The 20,059-nt window shown below is 44.3% G+C and overlaps 1 protein-coding gene across 1 annotated transcript; it reads right to left on the bottom strand.

The window, feature by feature from the left end:
• LOC119405182 (DNA polymerase eta) lies at positions 1 to 20,034 on the bottom strand. Its single transcript, XM_037671995.2, has 11 exons — positions 19,870 to 20,034; positions 18,040 to 18,196; positions 14,615 to 14,749; positions 13,151 to 13,353; positions 12,247 to 12,398; positions 12,028 to 12,131; positions 9,552 to 9,671; positions 7,715 to 7,838; positions 4,789 to 4,854; positions 3,096 to 3,265; positions 1 to 2,535 (listed from the first exon to the last, which is right to left on the bottom strand). The coding sequence occupies exons 1-11, from the start codon at positions 19,895 to 19,897 to the stop codon at positions 1,386 to 1,388; spliced, it is 2,409 nt and encodes an 802-aa protein (XP_037527923.1). The 5' UTR covers positions 19,898 to 20,034; the 3' UTR covers positions 1 to 1,385.
• Positions 20,035 to 20,059: the final 25 nt, after the last annotated feature.

Here is a 20,059-nt window from a genome sequence, read left to right on the forward strand (position 1 = left end):
CTAAAAGCATTTTCTATTTATTAAAAAGCAACAGCTCCATCAAAGGTTGTCATAACACGAGTCAAATATAACTGCCACTTGCACAGACACAGAAGACCCAGGCTGGACAAATCAACAAATAGTCTTCAGATTGCAAACATGAAGGGGACGTCACATCAGGCTTAAAAACATAGCAAACACAAGAATGGATAAAAGGAATCTAAAGGCATAAAATTATAGATAAAATTTGTGGTAGAAAGGCTGTGTTCTTACGCTGCAAGAGGCACTAAAACTTCCAAATAGTTGAACAGATTGAGGGTATGCTAACAACCATTCAGAATGTGCACGTGCAAGATAACGACGTGACGAAGCTGAAAGTAACTTAATTTTGAAATAAATTCTGGAGTTTTATGTGCAGAAACTAGAATCTGTTTATGAGATTGCAGTAGTAGGCACTACAGATTAAGTTTGGTTATATGGGGTGCTTTAATAAGCACCTTATGCACAATACACAATGCATTAGTGATTAAATAACAGAGGTATTCTTGTTTCCTGCAGTGCAGAGAAGAAGCCAAGCACACTTCCTGCTGCACACACACTAATCAAAGACCACTGAGATACTGCATCCGATGTGATATCTGATGTCATATCACATGCTTTATTTCACTTGATCCTGTAGCGTAAGCTCAAGGAAGAGGTCCTCGTGTTTGGGCCACTTAAATAATGTGAGATATATCTTTTCATTATAAAAATGTAAACAAAGCTTTCAAAATTCATGCTATCTATCTTCCCAAAATAAATGGGGTGCACCAAGTTGTTTGTAAAATTTCGATAAATTGTCACAAAAACTGTGCAAATGTTACAATACACACACGACACGATTCTGAGAAACACTAGGTGAGGTTACAGACATGAAGCAACAGAGCATCTAATCGGAATGTTGTTGTCAGTACAGTGAAAACTTGCTGTAAATGAATTCTAGACTTAACAACTTGTAACGCTATTCACACACTTGATCACTACATATAAATAACACGAAACACCGTACAACTACGCACAAGTTCAACAAGCAATTTTAAAAGTCACATGCAGATATACAAGCTAATTACTGTAGACAATTGTGGATATAGCCGATGTTTACATTTCTAGATACAAATTAAAGGGAAAAAAAGCACCGCGATTCCCTGTACAATTCATACATGTAAAACGTACACCGGGTTTGTATAATAAAAACATGAAAATTGCATATGTACAAAATGCTCAAAGATAGTGCGTATAAATTCTTTATCACTCATAGGTCAGAAAAGTGCCACGAAAATTCACCATCTTGTCAAGCTGCAGAAAATAAATCTATACAACGTAATCGCTAACACATTAAGTTATCTAAAAAAACACTCCAACTGTAATCACGAGAAGAAGTCTTTCAACGTTTTTGTCTTCTCAGCACATGCTTTTTTCGTTCGAGATGCCTTCTTTGTCGTCGTCGAAGCAGTTCGTTTCCGACTGACAGCTGTCACACTGGAAGACGATGGCGTAGGAACGCGTTCATCACGGCTCAGTTTCAGCGCAACATGATAATCGTCGTGTTCTTCCTTCTTCCAGACCACGACGGTCTTTCCACACTGACCACACTTGTGCAACAAGCTCGGGTCTATCGACAGACGATTCTCGCTTCCTCTTACGCCACCCTCTCCATCACTATTCGAGTCGATGAAGCATACATCGTCATTAAAAGAGGCAGGTATGGAAATCTTATCAGCAGCGTCCACATTTTCAGGAACTGTCAAAGGCTTCGGATCACCTTCATTCGAGAGGACCGAACTTCGGGTCGAGTCGTCAGCGTTCTCGTTGAGAAAGGCGGGACCGGGCAATGCATCGTCATTACGAGAAATCGAGCATCGGTCGTTAAAAGCACCGTCGTCGTTCTCGACGGGGATACCCGTTTCCGAGTCTATAGCGCTCCGCGTTTGCTCTGGGCTGTCCGCGGAAGACACTGCTGTCGCCTTCGCGTCACTTTTGGTCGTCCACATCTTCTCAAAGTAGCTCAGTTTTGGAGCCTCCGACGCAGCCTTCTTGGCGCTCTTCTTAGATGCCGTCTTCTTGGCCTTGGTCGCTGCAACCTTTACGGTCTTTTTCGGAGACACCGCGACGGGTAACGCCCGCTTCACCTCTTCCACGCGGCGCTGCTCCGCCGCTGGGGGCGGCGAGTTGTCGCTGCGTTTCCTAGTTTCTCGGGGGCTCTGCAGGATCATCGCGAGCTTCTCCGAGAAGGGAAGGGTGTCGTTCAACCCTTCCTCTTTCTTGGGTGTTACCAAGGAGCACGACGGTGCTGGCCCTTCCATAGCAGTGGATGCTTTGTCGTCCTCCTCTGATTTTTCGGCCAATTTCTGGCCTTTCTGCGGTGTCGCGGGTGGCAGTGGTGCCAACGTTGGCTTCTCGGACTTGTCAGCCTTCTCCGACTGCCGCACGAGAAACTTGGAGATCTCTTGGGACCCGTCTTCCAAGCTGTCCCGAAACTTCGTCGCTGCCAACATGAGGTTTGTCAATGGTGGCTTCCTATGAGGAGAAGACTGTTAGTTAGGCCACGTGAAGCTGTTGAGAATACAGACACAAATTACTTTGAAATGATCAAGCTTCTACAGCTTTTGTCGATTTTCGCATATTATGAAACGGCTGTAACATAATGAAAAAAATTATTGAGTCGGGAACTTCATCTTACATTAGAACTGGGACATACGGAACTGGAAGGGGGATCATAAAATAATTCAATATACAGTGAAATATCATTCATACATTTCTGAAAAAGAAAAGAAAACGTGAGAAAAGAAAAGGCACTACTATTCGGAAAAACATGCACTTTAAGTTCGTTTAAATACCATGCAGATTGGCTTGATAACGATATCACAAACGCTGGCACAGGGAAATCTTACGAAATGGTGTCATATCAACGATGTTCTACTGTACTGATAATTCAAAAGGCAATATAGGCCTATGTCAATCTTACCTAAAAACCTCCACACGTCTCTAGTAGTCTCCTGACATCGTAAAAAATTTTGCTGGCTGTTCTATCCGCGAGCCATGTGAGCACGCGTACATTGCATTTTATCCCAGCTCACCAACTGTCCTTGGATGCTGCGGCAGTTGTGTTCAGCTTCATCACAGCAGCCAATGCATCCTTTGCAACCCTGGCAGTGTCGTAGGCAACCAGTTGGCAGGAACGCGAAGTGCCACCTTCCTGCCCCACTTTCCGCAAGCTCACAACCAGCAACTGAGCAATCCGGTGGTTCTGCATCCGTTGAAGGCAATGCTCCATTCACAACACAGCAACAGTACTAGCAAGGAGAGCAATGGGCTAACTCTCAAAATTTACGAACAACAAGGACGTTAGCCTAGAGAACAAAGTACATCCTGTTAACACCCTGGTTTCTCTTGTGGTGATGTACGCATGCAAGTTGTGGGCCTCACTAGAATATGAAAGAAAAAAGCTGCACTCCTTAGAGCCGTGGTGCTAGCGCAGGGTCTTAAGGAACTTATTGGTCTGTCGGTTGAACAAATATCTCAGTCATGTGGGACATCAATCCCAAGCAGTCTACAGAAGCATAGGTCCTAAAGCCAAAGCTTCTTTATTTTCATCATGTCACGAGAACTGCCCGTTCGATGGACGGTACAATAAATGCTGCGAAAAGTGCGATACCACGGTGTCACAAGGTCACTTTTGATTGCAGGGAAACGTCTCAGTGAGGTTAATGAACTTGCATTAATTGGTCTCACTGGCATTCATGTATTCATGATGCCTCCGGAAGCCATCAGCAACACGATGAGGACCGACATGAATGAGAACAACGTAGGCTACTTGAACTGAACAACAAACAGGTGTCAAAGCATAGGACTATCTCACCTTCTATATTTAGGGTACCACCATCCAGGGCTTTCACGCATCTAATCTCTCGGTTTTGTGCACAGTGACATCAAACTAACACAATTGTGAAACACCAAATGCATGCGTAGAACTGTTTCCATGTATATGGATCAAATGCAGTGTTGTGCATTTCGTTATTACAGATAGAGAACGGCATCATAAACAGCGCAAGACAATGACACTGAGGATGCTTCTTCCGTGAAACAGTCTCTGCAATGGTTTAACTCATGAGCACCACTTCAGTCTACGAGCACATACGCCAGCGTTAAGAGTTCTTAGTGTAAGCATACATTTTCCATAGAAGACCGTTTTGATACACTTAAGTTGCCATAATATGTCGTTATGACATCCTATCACTTGATGAATGCCAACCAACTTCCACGTGCACCTCACTTCCCCATACTACCACTGACCCCGCAACTGGCGTGTGTTAAAAACCCTGGCAAAGTGTCGACGACCCCCTTTTGGACCTGTTTAACCCTACAATGTCAGCCTTGCCAAAAAATTACTGAAGCGATCAAATATCGAATAACAATTCCCAGATTTGTCAGAAAACGATTTGTTACCAGCACACAGAATGGCCAAGCTTTTAATTTTGAATTTTGTTCTGAAGTAATGGCAGTGTTGGTGACATTACTGCATTGACATCAACAGCAAAGGCTGCGCCCGTCCTGCGCGAAATGCTAAAGCAATAAAGATTCCACTGTAAAACCAGTACTGGCCTGTCTGCATTCTTCGGTGTGCACTTCCATATAAGTGTGTGACAGTTTCAATGCAATCATTCATTGCCAACTAACCCACTTACATATTCTGTCCTGCTCAAACAGTACAGCATTTTACATCTTCAACGTCCCTACAATAAATCATACGAAACATCACACTGAGCTCACCTGTTCCCGATCCCTCAGGAGTCGTTCGACTAGCTCTTCGGAGAGCTGGTCCAGCCAGTGCTTCACCTGGTGGGGAAGAAAGAACCACAAGGGGAGCAGAAACAGAACTTCAATATCGCAGTGCATAAGTCTCTCCTTTGACATGCAGAGGCTCTCGTTAAGGCTATGGCAGGATCTGTATATCGCCTTCAGGTGCAGTGTCCACATTTGTGAATGCAAGTACTCTATGACAGTCCTTTCAACTGGTGGCCAAGAAAAAGCAAGACACGTCATGCTTTGAATGAGGTGAACCTCCTGCACATTCAATGCATCTTCACTTAACACCAGCGTGCTGTGTATTCCTGCAGCCATCAACATTGCTCAAGGCACCACCACCTTCTGCGAGTCATTCGATGTGCTGTGCGATGGTGGCTACATCAAAAACTACAATTTTTCTTTCCTTAAAATAAATACAAACAATACATTGCTCACCTGCTTAATAATAATATCTGGGGTTTAACGTCCCAAAACCACAATATGATTATGAAAGACGCCGTAGTGGAGGGCTCCAGAAATTTCGACCATCTGGTGTGCTTTAAGGGGTTGTGAAACGTTTTACGAAAACTTTCAACTACGTGTGTATTCGGAATCCTGGCCATCCATTCAATACTATACCTCAACTCGTTTCATCATCCGCTTTCATTTAGTAACTATAAAAGCACAATTACGATTTCCCAGCTCGCGTTCCCCTCAACTGAACAGCTGACGTCACTTTAAGTCAGCCAATGAAAAGTCTCTGTCGTCGACAAAACATGGCGACGCAGCGATGTTTGCTGAGCCATAGTTGGCCGAGGTTCATATCATCATACTGTTTCGATTGTGACGCCGGCAGCTTGTGAAAGCGAACGTTGTTTCCACTTTGATAAGTTGTACGGCACTGTCTGACGACGCACACGGTTGGCATAGCGAGGGCTAAGCCACCCAAAACACGCCGTAAAACACAACCTAACGCAACCAAAAAGAAAAAACTGGGACACTGCACCATGCAAGCAAAGGCAAGAATACACACGTGATGGAGCCCGGATGTACTTGAAAGCGGAAGCAAGCAGATCAAGTGCTGTACTTCCACTGTATACAACTCAGAGCGCAAAAGTTGCTGTGTTATTTTTGTTTCTTTTCTAGATTCCTATAAATCTATTATTTTGGAGCAAACGAAAGCTAACGCTGCGTTTATAACTTCCCCGATCATGACGTCACACGTTAGAGCCTATGGCGGCCGATGGTGCCGCACAGTCATTAAGGAGCCAAAAAAAACTGCGATTTCAAAAGAGCGTCATTAATTATAGACTGAATATTGCGCCGAAAGATTTCGGAATCGGCAAGCTTAATTCCTGTTGAAGCAGGGAAAATTACAACCGGGCAGCTTCATTTTCTTTTCACGACCCCTTTAACCTGCACTGACATCGTGCAGTAGACGTGCCTCTACCATTGCGCCTCCACCAAAATGCGACCACCGCGGCCGGCATCAAACCTGCGACCTTCGGGTCAGAAGCCAAGCACAGTAACCACTGATCCACCGTGGCGGACATTGCATACCTGCTTCAAGCCTGAGATTTGATTCTTTGTGATCAAAAATACAACATGATTGACTTCAAGATAAACAGATGTTCAATTGCACATTCATTATAATTAATAACAAAAAAACACACACACACCCCCATTTGGTCTTTCATGCAATAGTATATTGAGTGCTTTGGAATAAAGGTGTGTAAGTCTGACACACTTTTCAGTGAGACTTTTCTTTTTTTGCGTCCCGTTTGTGTTTTGCAAGCAACACTTGCCACTACTTATTTGTGCTGGTCATTTTCACTAGTGCATAGCACAAACTGTCTGTGATGGAAATAAAACTCCTAACTTCACATGTTAATGAGAACCAACAGACAATGCAGAGTTTCTGCACACATGCAAATACACACGCGGAGCTTCTAATGCTACGGCTGGCCTATGGAATACAAGTTGAGTCATTGCAGTGGCGACGATGATACTCTATAGTAGGAGTCTCAAACCCACCTCAGCCAGTGGGCTGCTCACAAAATTTATGTTTCCCCAAGGGCCAAGACAGTGGGGAAAGTTGAAGGGGGTGGGGTGGGGAGTGAGATTGTACGACATTGTCAGCTAACAAGGCCCTTCCCATATCTTATACGAGAGTCCATAGGCATCAACAGGGGGGGGGGGGGGGGGGGGGGGGAGTTAAAAAGGGGGGCACTTGGCTCCCTCAAGCCAGCACTTGCTCCCACCCAAGCTACACCAGCACTTCCCCCCTCCCCCAGACGCAATGCAACACAGGTTCGCCCCCCCCCCCCACCAGACGAAATCCTGCCGACACTCATGCATGGGTCGTTTCTGAAAGGGATTTGACACCAGATGTCCAGAAACATATTGATACTGTTCCCCAGAATGTCTGAAATCTGGATGCCGATTTTGAAATACACATAGAGGTTTTGTTCCACAGTTACATTTTAGCACATGGTGACCACATCAGGTGCCTTACGAAAAAAATGCTTGAGGCCAGTCACGTTTTGTGTAGCACCCAAACATCCTTACTAGAAAAATTTTTTTAATGGGGCGAAGACAGTCCTGTGTGGGCCAGGCCGGGTCACTACAAAGATGTCCGCAGACTGCCTATTTGAGACCCCTGCTTCAAAGACCACTAACAAAGGCATCCTTGGATAGACACTGACTCACATATGGAGTTCAACAAAGGAAAAGGTTCCAGTATCAAGTGGCATGCTCTCAAAAGAGGTGTCCATTTCATACCGACATTTCCACCCTAAAGAAGGTGCTCCCAGCCAAGAAAGCAAATTCTTCAGTAGTAACTCAATGCAATTACAACATTTGTATTTCGCATAGCACTGTCCCACATAATGGATGCACACAAGGGCTTCACCTTGGTTGTAGTGTCGAGAGCGAGCTTGCCTCGGAAGTTCTTGCCGCAACCGATGGACTGGGCCAGCTTACGGGGGGTCACCGGCTCGTAGTCAATGCCACGTACAAGCTGGTACAGCCACGTACTGCAAGTGTCATTGTACCACTTTTTTTTTTTTTTTCACTAACCGCATATCACAGATCCCAGCATCAGCTGACATCACACTTCTGATGAATACAGCACATCTGCTCAAGAAATAAGGATATTCCATTCATTGATATTTTCTTAAAACAAGTGAAGTAATTGGGAATGATAAATATAACAAGACGAAGCATTTCATGCGATGAGCAACTCAATGGAAGGTGTTCCGACTGTGGGAACATGTTACAACCTATTGCAGACACGCTGAACGTGGTTATTCTTACAAGCTGCACAGAGGATTGCATGTGAAATCATGTTCTGGGTCCTCTACCCTAACTGCTGCATGATCCCTCAGTTCTCCCATACTTGCACCTATCGCAGACAAAGAAAAATCAGCCACATCTACTAGATCTTAAATGTCGTGTTACAACATACTCGCTGCCTTTCTTTGCGCAAGTTAAGCCTTCTCCTGTCCCATGTTCTGTGCTATTTAGAATGCATCCTGATGGCACGCGCTGAGCCTCATAACCATTATCTTTCAACAAGCATGTGATAAAAATATGGCCTTGGCCTCCAGCAAGCCATTGCAACCATTCGTATGCGTCCTCATTACCACATAAGCAACAGCTCAGTATCAACACGTCCATAGTTGTGTAACATGCTTCCAAAGTTTTTCAAACAACATGAATCCGGCAAACTGTTACATATCTTTGATTAAAGGGAGGAGAAATAAGCCTTGCAATTTCAAAGCAAACATAGCTTTCCTAAGCAACTGCAAACATTGACTGTTGACCTTGCCGACGCAAAAGATAGTATGCAAGCTGAATTGAAAAGCACGAGTGTCACTACACCCCAGCAAACTCTTTGAGGTCTTTATGCTGCTATGAATGAATTTTGACGTCTGAAAACTCAGGTGCAGTGGTCAGGGCGCCGTGCCACACCTCTCCGCAGAATGGATTGACAGTTGCAGGGCACGTTTGTCACCACTGCCGATAAGCGCTTTTTTGTTGTTGTTGTTTTTTGGCAGCTCACCCCAGTATCATCTCGACCGACTCCCAACACGGTCACACATAGTGATAATAAACAGTGCGAAAAAACACGGAGACGAGAAGCATACACTGTACAAGCGCCGTCTTCCAAGTGATTTATTTTATTCACATTAATGCATTATGTAAGAATGTGAGTGGAAAGAAAACAGTCGCACATACAATGAAATAGCAGAAGAATACCAAGAGGGAACAAACAAATTTTTACAATCAGAGTGGCCTCGGGTGCATGCCCACATATTTTAAGAAACTGAGTTGTCTGTCAGACAGCACAACTGACGGTTCGCTCACGCAGCCGTTCCTCTCTCTAACCATCAGAGTTGCTTCAGTGATTAGACGCGCTTGCTCATCCTTCACCTTATTGACCACTGCGGTACGCTGGAACTGAGGGGTGCACCAACGCCTTCTAACACGTAGTGCCAGAAAACCCTTTTTACCATTACAGACATTACTGGCATGTTCATGTAAGTGCTCGTTCAGGCATTGTCCATCCGGCCCACATGACGTGCTCAGCACTACAACGGAAACCTGTACACAACACTTTAAACAGAGTCTACAAACTGTGTTCTACGCTTGGCGGTCCCTGTGTTTTCATCCACATGTTTTTTCGCACTGTTTAATATCGGTACGAACAACCAACAAGCCCAACCAGCCACCTTACGGTCACTCACCCCGTCTTGTGGCCGAAGTGGGACGACAGCTGATCCTGGGAGAACCGCAACAAGTCGGCCACCACTTCGACCTGCAGGAGCTCCTGAATGTCCTTGCCCAACTTGCCACCAAGCTTGCGCCTTTGTGCAGGATGTGGAAGCAAAGCACATCAGTACATTCTAACTCTTTGCTGACTTTATCATCAATCAACGTTTCAGTCAATTAACGAGCAAAGGGAGATCAAAATCATTATAATAATGTCTGGGGTTTTACGTCCCAAAACCACGATGCGATTATGAGGGACACCTTAGTGGAGGGCTCCTGAAATTTCAAACATCTGGTGTTCTTTAACGTGCACCGACATCGCACAGTAATATGGTCTCTACCATTTCGCCTCCATCGAAATGCAACCGTCACGGCCGGGATCGAACCCACGACCTTCGAGTCAGCAGCCAAGCACCGTAACTGCTACACTACTGCGGCACACGAGATCAAAATTATTAAAGGAAACAAATGAAAGGCTTTCGCATAGTAACAAACGATCCTGCCAACCACAAAACTAAACCACCCATTATTTTGGCTAGTCACTGTAGAATACCTGACAGAAAGCTTATTGCAAAGAAGACAGCAGGCACCACGTGAAATAATCCAAGGGGCGTTGACAAGCAACAAGACAGTTTAGCATTGTGAAGTGTCTGCTATAGACTCAACATGCGCTTGCTTAAATTGAGAAAGGTGCCTTTGTTAGCGAAGAAAATCAAAAGCGGAGCTGCCATTTCGGGGTTCCATACAGAAAGCACAGTGGCTATCCATTAGCAAGAGATTACAAATTTAAAAGCATTTCATATTTTGCAGGAATTTCACTTAGCAGAGAATTTTCTTTATAGGATAGCTAAAATGAGTGGTTAGTTGCTTTTCTTTAATAGCGCAATATAATTTAATAACACAATGCCTATTTGAGTAGGTGTCCAAATGTCATACTCTCGCAAGGTCGCTAACTCGAAAACTTCAAGCCTGACTTTCGTTTCCACATCTTTTCAAAGTTTTTCATCTTAATGGCATTTTATTTAGAATACCTGGAAAATGGCGTGGCTTAGATGACCAAATCAAATAATAGTAGCATAGCTACATTGCATTGAATACAAAATAAAATGGAGCCCACTTTGATCGCTTTCTTTTTACAGTGCACTGTGGGAAGCATCTGCAGGAGTGTGGTGCCCTCTTTTGGCAGCCCATGACTCTATGAGGGCACAGTGCCCTGCAAAGCTAGAACTGCAATATTGCCAGCACAGCACAGAAATGCTGCATGGAATCAGCATGTAAATGGCTTATACACATGACTGACTGACTGACTGACTGGCTGACTGGCTGACTGACTGACTGACTGACTGACTGACTGACTGACTGACTGACTGACTGACTGACTGACTGACTGACTGACTTGACTGACTTGACTGACTTGACTGACTTGACTGACTGACTGACTGATTGATTCGATCGATCGATCGATCGATCGATTGATTGATTGATTGATTGATTGATTGATTGACTGATTGATTGATTGATTTCCAAAAGGGAAGAAGCCAGGTGGCCACCTCGATAAGCCCTACATGCTGAGGCTGCGTTTATTGCTACCACTTGATGACTCAAATCCCCTAAACGATTTATGTATTTATTTATTTGAATACATTCAATGCCTAACAGCATTACAGAAGATAGCGTAGACAGAAAGGAAGGTTGTAATAAAAGGTCCCTACAAACAATAATCTTCAACGACACAAATACAATTTTCAATACACAATACAATCTTCGGCGACACAAAGGAGGCACCAAAATACATAACTTGACAGAATGAAATGAGAACCACGGTCCGTTTAACACTTACGTCATAAAGTGAGCTAAAATGGTGCTGGAAGAAGATATGGCAGCAAAAAGAAACAAAAGCACGAGAGGTTCAGCAAGGCATGCATATGACAAGAAACGTGCAAGAAATCTACGGGACAGTTGAAACGGAGTGTGTAGCCTGTCAACCACTGCATTCACACGAACATTATGCATAGACACACAGTGTCACACATCGCAACATGGTGCTGGGTACAGTAACAACTGCAAGAGCTTAGAAAAAGAGAATTAACGTGCTAAATTATATGTAATAGGAGCAAATGTGAGACTGTCACTCGTGATTAGAGTATGTCAACTTTTGAAAGATGGGGCACTAAACCAAGCCTCCACACCCTTTTTTAAGCATCACAAGACCACCATACTTAAATAAGTGTGTTCGTGATGCATTTGTATATGTGCGTGTATATCTAACATGCAAAATTACAAAATTTGCATGTGTAGATGCAAGTTTTTCTGGCTACGCCCCTGCTAAAGGTATTCAATATTAAATTTGATCCAATTCACTTCTAGAACTGTTCGATTTGTATTAGATTTGGTGCCGAAAATCACTATTTGCACACTTCTACAGTACTATTTCACTAATAGAGGACTCACAGTTTGTGAACAGGGAGCGTGGCAAACAGGAGCGGCACCCCTGCCTCAGTCAGGACTGTTTGCTTGTTGGGCTTGTGCAGACCGCAAGCCAATTTGGCCAGCACCTGCGAGCAAGCAACGGACCGACTGACCGAGGGTTTGCTTTCTGTTTCTCAAGAGCAGACTCATCAACACTGCGTCGATGAGACATGAAGAAAAAATCAGCAGTGCGAAAGTAACCTTGTTGTGTGCAATCCCAGCAGAGCAGCGGAAGCCCGTCTGAGTGAAGACAGCCGCCCGTATCTGCTCCGTGAGCACCGCCGCTCGTGCCAAGAGGGCATCCGGACAGTCGGGGTCTTCGATTTCGGACAGCCACGCCACGAGTTCGGCTTCTGTGTGTGGACATGGCAGCCAAGGTGCAATCGCACTCTGCTCTTCAGACATGGGGATCCCACCCCCATCCCCACGCCCTATCAACATAAACAATCTCTAAAGACATGGCGTTAAGCGCCCAGCTTACGTGCCTAAATTACAATTTGTACATGTTCGGAAAGTGCTGGCAGAGCAATGAGTTCGGTCAGGAACTCACCAGTTACACCACTAAGAAAAGGTAATGTCAGCAGACCTCAGCGCAATTAGTTGAAGCTTTAAGCTCATTTGCAGCCGTTGTGGTCAGTAAGTTCAGGGCTGGAAGAATTGTTGAAGTCTACTGCATGGTGTCATCAAATATAGTGCTGAACACAGACACTGAAAATGAGAGAACAGTTGCAATGGTTTGCCATGTTTTAAAAGATATTTTTCGTTTCCAAAACAAATTTAGTTTGTCGTATTCACTGAGAATTTAATATCACTCCGTTAGAATGCGGTTTCAAATACATGAATCTTTATGAAAGTTTCAAGGAGAACGTCATATCTACTGAAAATTCGATTTCACTCTGTTAAAACACGGTTTCAAGTACATTTATCTCTAATGAAAACTTCAATTGGAATTGCGTTGCCTTCTTGTGTGCAATTCTTCGTCATAACCCACTTCAGTAGCAAGGTTTTACTGTAATGACTACCCGTAGTTAATGACCCATTGTTGGGTAACTGAGGTATACATATTAAAATCAGTAAGACAATGAAATGAAACAGTCTTGCTCACTGGCGTCGTCCTCGCCACTCTGCGAAGCAGTCTTGGGAGTCTGGCCAAGGAAGGAGTTAGGGAGGGCGTCGGCACTCCGAGGCAGAGGTACCGCCTTGCACGCTTCCGTGAGGTCCAGGTACGCTTCGTCTATGCTCGCACGTTCGACCACTTCGCTGAACTGGCACAGCACGGATAGGACCTCGGCGCCTGCCTCCCGGTACCTGGCGACGAGTGAGCATCAGGGCTCACGCAGACACCATAGGCCAATAATTTCCATTCTCCCAAACTTGGGCTGGCGCTCTTACTTGATTCATGGGTTTCACTTCCCCGTGCTCACGCACAGGCAAACTGAAACCAGTGAACCTCAAACCTTATGTAATGTGACCTTACCCAAGGGAGAGCAGGTAACCTATGTAACCTATGTAATAAGCATGTAACCTTAAAGAGACATTAAAGAGAAAAACGATTTTTCGTGCATTAGTAACTTACAATTTCACAATACCGAAAACGCCACTCTTACCACAAGAAGATGCTTGGTAAGCGAAAAAATGCACGAAAAGAAAATGCGGCTGGCGATGCCACCTTGAAATTCCCACATCGAACGCTTTGACATCCTAGATTTTGATGGCGTCTACAAGGTCAAACGTAGTTCGGAATAGGTAAAAATGAAGTACATTGTCTTCTGAGGAAGCCATAGACTTAACATACCAAGTTTCAGAAAATTTCGTTGAACCAATGTCACCAAAATACAAAAAATGCACTTTGTAATCTGTGACACTGTGTGCGGAGATTTTGGCGCAAAATTTTAAAAGTAGACTTTGACCCTGATTTCCTCCTATACGAATAAATATATGATGGTGAAATTGACGACATTTGAGTTCTCAGAGTACAATTTACCAATCTAAGCCGATTCATTGTTTCAATTCCCTTTAAACCGAAGGAGCACAGGTGAAAAGCATTTCCAGAATTTGATGTACGCCCACTCTTAATGCACAGTTACACTCTGTACAACAATGAAAAGACAAAAGATGCAGCAGAGGCAGGCGACTAAAGAGACTCAACAAAAGACGGGGAATGTGTGATGAACAATGACAACAAGAATTATCTACCAAACTGCTTCTGTGCACTTTTTTACAGTAATCCACTCACATATTTAGCAACAATAACTCCAGTACTTCTGGGGAAGGATTCCCTGTATGCGGTATTAATTAGCCCAACATCTGCTGCGATCTCAAGCAGCTATCAACTTATAGTGATTTATTGACGTGCGGGTTTGGCCAGGTTGGTACTCCACAGGACGAGACATTAACAGACTCTAAAATCGAAACGTGGCTGCCATGGCAGGGAATCAAACCTGCAACTTTGTGCTTAGCAGCACAACGCCATAGCCGCTGAGCTACCACTGCCAGTTGAAGCAATCTTAAAACACGAAAATACGAGCACTCCAACTGCAAACTCTCGTCAAAGAGAATTCAGACTCACCTGGTAAGGTCGGCCTTGCCTCGGACCTCTGGCACTCGGAACAGGTGCAGATCCTTGGCCAACTTGGCAGCCTGTTCCCCCCTCATGCCACGCTTGACCCCAAACGCCCTGGCCTCATAGTTGACCGCTATCAACCTGCAGGTTATTTGAATTTGAATTGATGGTATTTGCAACCAACAGTGTTGTGAGAGACCAGGGAACAAAAGCTGGTTAGGACAGCTAGACAGTGCCCCGACCGTCCTACACAAACATCAGCATAGCGGTGGTTGCAAAAAAAAAAAGAAATAATAAAAGTTTACATATTCTCTTCAACGGCGGCATGTACAAAATTGTACAAAATCAACTACGGAGGTGCATCACACACCACATGTTTTTTTCAAATGGCTTGGAACACAGTGTACACATTTGTACAGGCTTCCTGAGTGGACAGCTATCGGTCATTTAACTTTATTGTGCTACATATTGCTGCACAGAATCACTTTGCTGGAGACACTACTATGTTCAACGATTGTTAGACGTGCCACGTTCCAGGACCGATGTCAAGAGTATTATTTTTTTTTTGCTCGAAACAAATGCAACCAAAAAACAAACTGGGCATGCATTTTGGGCCTAATATTTTATTCTTTTAAGCAAGAATCAAAGCTGACTGATTCCAGAATAATTAGACATTTATTTACATGATAATTAACATTAATTACTGAAAGTTACATGTGTTGCCTCGTTTTCTTGGGATGTAATATCGAGGGCCTTAGAATTATGCTGCGTGAATTTGACACATTTTTAGAGAGTCCATCATAATTCACACCCAAAGGGATATACAGTGCATTGTACAGGGGCGATGGAAAGAAACACGAACAGCATGTCGCATTATTGCCCCACTGTTTGCATTTGTTTTCACAGCACTCTTACCTTGGGGACAATAAAGAGACGCTAGAGTCATCCTTGAATGCATCATAACTGACTCCAGTGTCTTTTCATTACCAGCCAGGTTACAACCACTTGAAAAAAAATTCAACAGCGGAGCGCACAGATGCTGCGCTGGTTGCGTTTCTTTCCATCGCGATGGTACATGGCATGCGTGCAGGAATAAAGCATGCTTGCACATCCCACGTATGAGACTCTCTTACAACAAAAACATATTTGATAAACACTGCAATGGTATAACCATTTCTCGGCGAGGTTTCAAAACAAAAAGTAAACGAGTTTACGGCAATGACTTTACGTCGAGAAACACTCCTCATAGTTCTTTAAATGAAATTCGTGCGATGTTTTAAAAAGCTGTTGTTCACTAATTGAATTTAGTAATGTTGGTAGTGTGAACCGTATCATGTGTTCACCGTAGTTTGTGTGACATTTTACAATGTGCCACTCATCGGCAGTCCGGGCTGTTTCTGTGTGCAGCTCAACCAATCTGCATAAAAGGCTCTCCTCTGACCATGCACAGAGAGCAAAGACCTTTCTTTTTTTTTCTTTTTTGACATCGACTATGTCAATTTGTAAAACAGAGGCATAAAATAGTGAACAAAACATCAAATCCTTGTTCTGCTTTTGCAAGTTGAAAAAAAAAGAAAAAAAGTACACGGGAAAGGAAAGGCATATGAAAATCTTGTTTATATCCTTCAGTGGACACAAAACTACTTCGTGATAGCTGCTCGGCTGAAAAGTTTTTAGATGAGCCAGAAGTCGATGGTCAGCGCAATTATTTCAAGATTCAGCGAAAGGAGCCAGTGAAATAAACACAGCATTTTTCATCTTTCATCGCAGGTACACCCTCCAGCAAGAGGTTGCAGGACAAAAAATTTTTTTAGAAAGCTATGCTGCCACTTTTTCTGGAAATATTGCCTCCAATTAAATGTTCCAGCCCGTAGCAGTTATTGTGATCAATACAGTTACCAAGCAGATTAGGAGTATCAAGCACTAACAGAACAGAAATTCACAACGGCAGTGAAGTCCACGGACCTGTTACACGTGTAACCACTGTCTTACGTGCATCGGACCGGTATGTCGAACATTCCCAATTGTTTTAAATTGTTCTGATAAGCTTGAGCACTCAATGCGAATAGCAAAGCTTATTCTGGAACTAACGTGGCCACCAATGATAAGCCTGGATTATTCTATGCTACGTGAATAAAATGTCAACGCGCCTTAACGCTGATCAGATTACCGATGACCGACAACAGCGCTTGCCGCTATCTGCGTACAGCGTGTATTGCTTATACTTTGACTTTTCATTTCCTGGGCACAAGTTCGCCCGAATAAAGAGTTTCATCTTGAACACGCCGACTGCAGCCTTCTTCAACGTCAGGACCCTGTGACAATATGCTCCTATTTATGATCACTAATTCACTCCCATCGTCTAACAGTAGGAGTGTTTTATCTAATTTGATTCAATACACAATAGGCTAAAATGAACAGACAATTTACATGACGAAATTAATGTTTACCAGTCCTGCACCCTCCCACTATGCTTAAAAGTACTTTAAGCATAAGAGATGTGGCGTCTTTTGACATGTGCAACAGCTCAAGTCAACTGCTCTTGCTGCCAGAACATGCTGGAAGCTATAAGAAGGTTGTTAGCTAATATGCTTCAGTGGTCACCGAACCACACTACCTGTCTCCTGCTTTGCCGCACAGCGATTTATCGAGGAAACAAGAAGCAATCTGATGGACTGCCGCACCTGCGCCGCAAAGCACTCCGTAAGAGATGAAAAATTCTTGAACACGGTGTGTCGCTGGAGGCAATATTCCGACAAGCGGACCTGTCTTCTGCAAGGCTGCAACTGCCTACCTTAGTGCGTGTGTGTGCATGTTTTGTACCCTCTCCTCACACCCAAATGAAGGAGGAGAAAAGGGGCAAGTGCACAAGCAGGGGTGGGGGAGAAGGAGGGGCCGGCGTGCCAAACTGGGTGAGTCAAAAGGAAAGATGAAACAGTTAGTATAAAAATTATGGCAGCTTTGCACCGGTGGTGCCAAGCCTGAAAGAAGAGCAGAGCTGGGTGGCCTTCCTTGTGTCTCTTTATTTTTCTCTTTCTCTCCTTCTTTCTTGCTATCTTTCTTTCTCACTCTCTCTTTCACGTGCTCCACTTCGCCGAGCAGAGCTTTCGTTTAACACTCGCACCTGCTGCACTCGGTAGTGGGGCTTGCCCGATTCCTGCGACACATACCCACCTGTGGAGTTTTGCACGACGGAGCACTAGTTACCAATAGTTTAAACAGCTTCGCTGTTAAAAATAAATTAATTAAGAAAGAAAGCAAGGGGTTGTGGTGGTGGGGGATTTGCATCAAAAAGGTAGAAGGAGATGTAAATGTTTCGCCGAATTATGGTCGTCAAAAGTACGCACCAGCTGACAATGACAATGCCACGGCAATAAGAACAGTTAGAAATTCCTAACCTTCTGCCTTTTTTGAAGAGATTCCACACTCACCCTCCTCCCTGGAAAGTGTTGTATTGTGCCACCGCGCAGGGCTTGCCGTTCCAGTCGGGAGCCAGCCTCTGCTCGACTTGGACGTAGAAGCAGTCCATGTCAACGAGTACCACCGCACGGTGCCGTGGTGTGGATGCGGTCGCCATGGCTTTCACGGCTGCGTTTAGTGAAAAGAAAAGAGAGAGACTGATTGTTGTCAACTAATTCACCCTCACGCTTTCAGTCGCTAGCCTCCTGGTTAGCTCAATTGATGAAGCAACCACCCCTGAAAGAGGTTGGTCCCGTGTTCGGTCCCCGGCTTGGGACAAATTTTTCATCAACTAAGAAGCATTGTTCCTGAGAAACCTGTTGAATTTCCCACACTCATCCTACAAAAAAAAAAGAAGAAAGACTGCTTGCGAGCAAGCTCGTGAGCAAGTTCAACGAGAGAACCAAGTAGCCATCTTTACATTCTGAGCTCATGTGGACACTAATAAACGCCTATGTTGAGTTCATAAGTCCGTGTCGGCCATTCCGTTTGCCACATATTTTATAGCATCCATATATATTCGGCAGAGCATTGGACACATGAATTGAAGGTTGTGGGTTTGAATCGCAACGACCGACGGGGTGCGTACTTCGTCCACTTTCGTTCGCTTCCATTCATCTCATAATTATTACACTACAGTTAAAAACTGCAATTAATATCCCCTATGCCTTTCTTGACTGTTGCCTTCAATAAACTAGTAGCCTTGTACTACAAGCGGGTGGTTGTCAGCGTTATTTTTACAGAAGGTAAATGAGAGGCAAGATAGTTTACGAGGACCGAGCTCAGCTGGGAACTATGCAATGGGGGGGGGGGGGGGGGGTAGATGTAAGGAAATACTTAAAGAGAAATAGAGAACGTCCAGCACTGATGTCGCCAACATGGAGAAAGCTTCAAGTGCTCGATTGCAGACAGTCGCTCAGTTTCAGTCTACTCGCATTTTGGAGTCACAGCAGCATTTCTACGGCCTTCTGTAGCCAATGTACGATGCCATGATCTCAAAATCATCTTCAACAATAACTATCTACTGTATAGCAAGATTACAGTGGTGCAGAGTACAAGCATTTTGTTTTCAACGGATGGGCAGTATTATGGAAACTGTTCTACAGTTTGCTTGTTGTTATTCACAAGCGCCAGCCACTGCATTCAGAACTATAATAATTCCAGTCAAGGACAGGTATGCAATGTGAACGCAAGGCCCGCAGATAATTAGCAAATTAATATTTCCTAACTTTGGGGGCGACGAAGTAATGAACACAGCTGCGTAGGAAGATAAAGTGAACGCATTGTCTCCGCTCTTTTCAAATGAACTTTGCTGTGTTTACTTTTTTTTTTTCATCAATGAAAGCCCTAACTGTTTAGCTAGGCGGACTACAGCAGTCTCATGGCTGGTACACAAATGTCGTTGCCCACCTCATCAAGTCGCCATACCGTGCTTGAAAAAGCTCCAGTACGATTTCTTTTTAACCATTTTCACGTCGCTTATGGGGGACGCAAGAAAGTTTATACAGACGCGCAAATCTCGGCAAGCCCACGCACGTTCGTTAGTCTTGTTCTGAAACTAAACAGTCAGAAAGCGAAACACACTGCCAAGTGAAAGCTTTCTGCACGTCGATCAACAGCACTTGCTAGAGAACGGCATTTTGCATAGCTAGGTCTCAGAAATTTGAAGGATCGCAAACCGCATAGCGGAAGCACAAGTAACTGCACTACTCAGCATTCGCGCTCGCACCTGACGAACACACTTGAACAGAAAGATTACGGGCACTCGCAAGTAGATCGCGGAGTAGTGTGGCACGACATACCTTGAAACAGTATTGTCAGCCTTCTCATCGGCTACTTCTTGCTCGTACTAACTGCCAGCAGGTACCGCGCTCGCCCGTCGATTGAAAGGCGACCTAGCTGAAGCGGTCGAAACATGATGAAACTGAAGACAGCGACCGATGCAGCCGTCGACAGCGCGAGCGTCTAAAAAGCGTACAGAATCCTTTTGTG

The sequence above is a fragment of the Rhipicephalus sanguineus genome, chromosome 9 (genome assembly GCF_013339695.2).
Source record: "Rhipicephalus sanguineus isolate Rsan-2018 chromosome 9, BIME_Rsan_1.4, whole genome shotgun sequence".
NCBI lineage: Eukaryota > Metazoa > Arthropoda > Arachnida > Ixodida > Ixodidae > Rhipicephalus > Rhipicephalus sanguineus.